The 6,550-nt window shown below is 39.9% G+C and overlaps 1 protein-coding gene across 1 annotated transcript in view; it reads left to right on the forward strand.

Annotated features, from left to right (window-relative positions):
• Positions 1-6,550, forward strand: part of LOC109483051 (deleted in malignant brain tumors 1 protein-like) — an 80,169-nt gene that overhangs the window by 58,008 nt on the left and 15,611 nt on the right. The window contains exon 10 of the mRNA XM_019786007.1: positions 3,569-3,684. Coding sequence (XP_019641566.1) covers positions 3,569-3,684 — 116 coding nt within the window. The remainder of the gene's footprint in view (positions 1-3,568; positions 3,685-6,550) is intronic.

A 6,550-nucleotide genomic window follows, 5' to 3' on the forward strand; every position in this document is an offset into this window, starting at 1 on the left:
GGAAACCCCGTAGTTAATAGTTGAAAGTCTTGGTGGCTTGAGGCGATCGATACCGCCATGCTGTTTACTTTATATGACATACAATGCAGTGAGTGATGTGTATCGCAACGAGTTAGCTCGGTTGGTAACGCGCCAGACGGCAATCCCAGAAATTGTGAGTTCGAACCCCAGTGCATCGGATATTAACATTTTAAACAATTTTATCATTTTTAACAATTTTATCAGTTTTAACAATTTTATCAGTTTTAACAATTTTAACAATCCTGCATTTTAACAATTTCAACATTTTTTTTTTGATTTTCGTTGTTTTGCTTTTAACATTCAAAAACTGATTGTTCTTACTCAAGAATGTCAATAACTTAGAATGTTAGTCTTTTGTATTTTTCCAACATACAAACCAAAATCACTTTGATGTTGTCACAAAAGTATGGAGCTGACAAGAGAGAATGAGTACGGTACTCTGCCAGTGTGAAGAATCTACAGAGGTATTACCAGTCACTAGTAGCAAGAGATAGACCACATTGAATGATGACGATGAGGACGAATCATATGGAGTACTATCATAGCTTAGTACAGAAATTCTACTGCTTTACTTTACTTTACTTTACTTTCTTTCACTCTGTACATGCAATTAGCTCACTGGCATGATTTTAAAAATAAATGTTATGATAATCATATTATATGTATAGCTTATTCAATGTATGGCTTCATAGTTTATGTGATTGTTAATAAGGCCATGTTGATTTGATTGTATGGATGGCATCTGTGCGCGCATCGGTTTTCGTTAATTTAAAACTAAGTTTACGACATTCATACAAAACATCTGGAAACTAAGCAAACATACTCTGTAAATTGATTACTGTAATTCCCGATTTTTTTTCACTGTACCGCAACGTAACGCAAGCAGGAGGTCAAATGTTCACGGTTTTCACTGTCACCTCTGTACCGTGAACTTATCTTTACAGTTAGGAAATAATTCCTGGACTTTCTTTTTCCTGCAACTGTCACCACCGTGAATATATAGTTCCGTGAACATGTCCATGTTTCTCAGACCGTGAAAATTTTGCTACCGTTAGTAGTAGTTGCAATTTCGTCATTAGTAGTATTTAGATACCTGCAATATGTAACTTTGAAATTGAGATAAGTGTAAAGTAAAGCTGTCGAGATTTAAAGTGCTTGTCGTTGTATCTTTGTAAAAAAAAGGGAGATAATGGCCAAGTGCCATTTTTGTAAATATCTGTCGAGATTCAAAAAGCTTGTCCTTGTATGATTGCAGTATGATTTATTCAGAATCTTCTATTTTTGTATGGGGAGGGAGATGGAGTGAAATATTACATTTGCTCCGAAGCAAATGTTGGCCTTTCTAGTTTTGTATTAGATTAACTCGTACATAGCCTACAAAGCATGCTCTACCTTTAAGTTACCATTTATTGACCTATTTCCACCCATTTGCAGTTCTGTGTTGTTTTTTGTTCTGTATTTTGTCACTGTGTACCTGTATGTTTGGTGGTGAGGTTAAAATGAGCCTTAGCAAGAGTACCTCATCACCATGTCCTGTATTGAACATGTTGAATAATTTATTACTATTCCCCAAAAAAAACATTAACCTTGGGCGCAAAGTTAAAATACAAAAAGTGCTTTGCATCAGCCATCAATATCAATATGTAAATTCTATTGCACATTATATAGTATTTTACCAGTATTGCACATTTTTACTCGAGGTTACCCGGTCCCTCTAGGACGCCGGGACCCAGGCCAACCTTATCGTAACCGCGGCCTCTAGCGTCAAGTACCAGGGTGCCTGCAGGGTGGTGACCAGTTCCTTCAGTACACTGTTATGGCGCCAGGTGTATATATCTGTTAGTGACACTGGACAGGCGTTCAGAACATGACGGAGTGACTGGTGACCTTGACACAATGGGCATTTTGTTAAAAGTACCTTTCCCAGCGGACCAGGTTGTCCCGTCCGTGTTGGTAGCCAGTTTGTCATCCTGTTTACCTCGAACTCAAAGACACCTCTTGAGGGGTTGCACAGGGATCCATCTCCACCTTAGGTCGGTTCTTTCGGCTTCAAGTAGTTCTGTCCACCTTCCTTGTATCTAAAGAGTTCAACAGTGTTCCTCAAGTTTGGCGTCATTGGCCCTTGGGTCTTTGACTGCTTGGCACAGCCTCTCCTTTTGCTGGGAGATTACTTGACTGTTTTGGGAGTCGTCGTTGGACAGTGTTTCTATGCTTTGTTCAACGGTCGTGTGACATTCCAGCGGTCCTGTTTACTTCCGTTAAAGGAACGATTCCCTTTCTACTTGACGGGCATCCTGGACACTGCCATCACCAGAGGTTGGGACAATTGCAATCACATTGGCATGTGATTGTACGTACAGCTGTTTAACGGATGTAAGTTCTAGTCCTTGAGTATACCCAGGTCAGATGACTTCTTCATGCTGGTCCATTAAGTTCTTGCAGATGAATTCTGGTGACGTCATAGTCAGGAGGTACCTAATGACACTCTGGACGTACAGCCTGTATATCTCACACTTGTACTCTCCGTGGACAGGAGAGGCGTCCATGTTCATGTTGTTCCCACGCTGTGTGCTTGAGCCAATAATTCCTCCTTCAGGATGTCAGAGACAGGGCCTGACGAACCCCTAGCAGAAATATAACCATCCAAGAAAGGTGTTGTGATTATGTTGTCCATAGGGTGGTTCCAAATTGAGAAAGAAACACCCTTAGCGTGTCCGCTGCATATGCTGAGGTTTTCCATTTTATGGGCTTCAGGGTCGTCAGGTGGATGCTAACCACGCCACATGGACGGTATCTGACGACGATCTTGCATTCCCGATGATTTCATTGGGTACTAATGAATGATTGACACACCCCGTTACTTCCTTCAAGAATCATTTTTTAACTTCACTGTCAATGAATCGATTCTTAACGAATAACTCTACCATACGGTTTCCAAGGATTGAACGGTACAGTTTGGCAGTGGTGATGATTAATGAGATCAATCTAAAGTTGCCTAGATCGTCTGTAGGCCCCGATTTATGGATGCTGATGGTATCTGCAAACTGTCACGACTTCCATGGTTGTTCTTGGCCGACGATCTTGTTGAATAGGGTGGTTAGGAAGTGGTGCGTTGAAGGGAGATGTCTGGAGACATTATAGCCTATTCCGCCTGGCCCAGGGCCAACGTGGATTTCTTCATGGACAACGGTAATAGAAGTTCAGAACTAAAAGCATGCAAGTGACACTGAGATCGCTGTGACACCGGTCCCAAATTAGGGATAGCCTAAAAATGCATCACTTCGGTGGCAACCTAAGTCTAATCAGACCCTCTAAGATTTTATTATACCCTCTTATCATACCCACATCATTTTATAACACCCTTTTTGTTGTATACCTGCTGAGTTTTACGATCATACAATAAAAAATCAAGTCTGACTAGGATTAAAAGAACTCTAAACTGATGAAAAACAGTTATGCTGTTATCGCTTAAAATTACTGTGCCAAGTTATTTTTTTATTCCGCTCTTTATTCACATCTCAGATAAAATGTGTCTCTGTTTTCACAGACTCATGTACTGGGTGAACCGTCCCAATATTGACCGAGCAGCGATGGACGGCAGCAACCACACTACTATCATCAGGAACCTGATTAGTCCCTTTGCCATTACAATAGACTACACAGGTGAGAAAACAAGCAATAGAGAAACGCCATGTACACAAAGAACAAGTCTGTTATAATATATAATACTGCTGCTGTAAAGTCAGACATAACAAATTTATTCCCATTTTTAGTTTCTTTCTTCTATTTGTAAGGCCAAGCCTTTTTGTGACGCGCCGATTTGAGGCATAAGACATGGTCACATGAAAAGTCGATAGTACAGTCAAAATAGGTCAGATCAAGCACATAAATGGATCTTCGTTATCGGGACAAGTTGCCCAAGCTCCTGCAGTACAGTTGAGGATTCAAAAATTATTCAAACACGAGATATGCATAGAGTCATACATGTAGAGTCAAAGTTGACCTTCAAATGGCTTCCTTATGCCTCATTTCGGCGTAAATTTCGCACTGCATGGGGGTTTCCGCGTTACCGATTTCCAGATTATCTTATCTACTTCCGGCTCGAAGCCTTTAGAAGGGGTCACAGTTGCTGAACCCAAGTACACCCTGTACATGCACTGAATGTTTGCCCCTTTTTCTGCTAAGATTGGGTCGACATTTGCCACTGGCGATTTACAGACGGCAAGTTGTGGGGCACGAAAGAAAAGACGAGTGTTTATTTGTTTCGATAAACAATCATTGCCATAGGATGTATTAGTTTTCGGACGGAAAAGCTTTACCGCATATCAAAGTGGGTTGAGACAGTCGAGACAGTGCAGTTTTCGGACGGAGAAGTTTTAAGTTTTCTTACATAACTGCTTGGATATACAGTAGTGATGAATCGGTGCATACTACTAAGAATTCTGGGGCGGACAATTTTTCTAAAACTTGAAGTTTTCCGACAGGTTTCCGGGTAAAAGTTTGTGAAAATACATTTACGAACGTGACAGCGCTAGCATAGTGAAGCACTATGGCGGAAAGTGTTCCGACCTAAAACTGTGTCAAACCATTGACACACTTCAAAGTATGCATGGATTAGACAGTATATCTAATGTGTCGCGTCTATTTAAGTTTGCAAAATGTCTATTGAATGGATTGGCGCAAAAAAATTTGGTTATAACTGACGGATATGCACGTCATACAGTAGAAACTTGAATATGCGTCGTGGGATTGACACAATTTCTGATTGAACAGTTTTCGGTAAGGAGATTGCGCGTGATAGAATTGATACAGATCTCAAAAAGAATTGTTTTCGCGTATAATTGAGCAGATGTACAATTCCTTATAAGAGGGTGGTTATACTCTTTATACTCGTACAGTGTAAACTTGAAAGTGCGTCACAAGATCGACACAGTTTTCTGATAAAATGTTTTCGCTTTTCAGTGGGTTTTTATACACTTTACACAGTGCAAACGTCAATTGTATGACAGCCTATTGTTTTTTGTACAAAACTGGGATCTGAATATCTGAATTTCAATCTCTTCTAGGAGGATTCCAGATTCTCCTAGGGGAGATAGGGATTCCAATCTCCCCTAGGAGAATTCCGGATCCCCCCCTTTTTTACAGGACAATCTTTAATTTTAAAAGGAGAAATTCTGATTGCATCAAAATGCTTTGGAAAATAGACTGAGTTATTTCACACCTAAACTTTCGATCAATTTCATAGGTAAGTGAATATGTAATAAAATCAGACTCAGATATTTGCATCAGGCCATTGTGAGATAGTGACTCAAAAACCTTTTTTTTTCACTTAGTGACTTGGTATATAAGGGATTGTATCCCCCTACCAAGCCAATCAGCTCAAGTGACAGCATACGTGAACAAGTGATGGCGGAGGATCTTAGGAAAGATTGCAATCATGGAATTAGAACTGCAAATTATGCCAGGATAAATCTTGATTCCAATCTAGTAATTCACCTACAATTACAGTAATAAGCTTGCCTATGCTGAAATTGGTTGAAAGTTTAGGTGTGAAATGATTCAATCTATGAGTTCTAGTATTTCTACTATTGAACTGGGATCTGAATCTGGATTCCAATCTCTCCTAGGAAGATTCCATATTCTCCTAGGGGAGATAGAGATTCCAATCTCCCCTAGGAGGATCCCCCACCCCCCCTGGATTCCAATCTCCCCTCAATCAATCAATCTTTATTCATTAAGGAACTCGCGGGCAACACATGTGCACCCGAATTACGTCCTTATTACACAAGTCACATTAAAAACATTTACATTTTAAAACGAATCGTCACATAGGTAAAATCTCAATATTAAAAACATCACAAATAACATGTCACAGTTAACATATGCTGTACATGGCGCGCTTACCAGATGTCCAATTACTCAGCGCTAATTGTCTTGTTGTAAAGACGAATTGCGCAATGGAGGAAAGAATTTCTTAGTCTCTCAGTCCGGGCCCTTGGTACACTGATAGTGCTAGAGTTTCTGTAACATATACTTTTCAAGTGTGTCATACGATTGCCCCACTTTTGGAAGGAAAAGTTTTTCATCATAAGTGGGTGAATATTCAGCGGAAACGGTGTATACTTTGAAAGTGTGCCATACGGTTGACACAGTTTTTGACGGAAACGGTTTTCGTCATAAGTTCGTGAATAAACAGTCTAAATAGTGTATACTTTGCCCGCGTTCCATACGATTGACACAGTTTGCAGACGGACAAGATTTCCATTATAAGTGCGTGAATATACAGTCTAAACGGTGTATACTTTGAAAGTGCGTCGTACGATTGACACAGTTTTCAGATGGAAATCTTTTTAATCATAAGTGCGTGAATTTACAGTCGAAAAGGTGTTGAATCTGAAATTGTGTCATACGATTGACACAGTTTTCATACGGAAATATTTTCTGTTATAGGTGCGTGAATATGCAGTCTAAATGGTGTATACTTTTCAAGTGTGCCATACGATTGCCACACTTTTGGAAGGAAAAGTTT

Source organism: Branchiostoma belcheri, unplaced genomic scaffold, assembly GCF_001625305.1.
Source record: "Branchiostoma belcheri isolate BF01 breed outbred unplaced genomic scaffold, Haploidv18h27 scaffold62, whole genome shotgun sequence".
Lineage (NCBI taxonomy): Eukaryota > Metazoa > Chordata > Leptocardii > Amphioxiformes > Branchiostomatidae > Branchiostoma > Branchiostoma belcheri.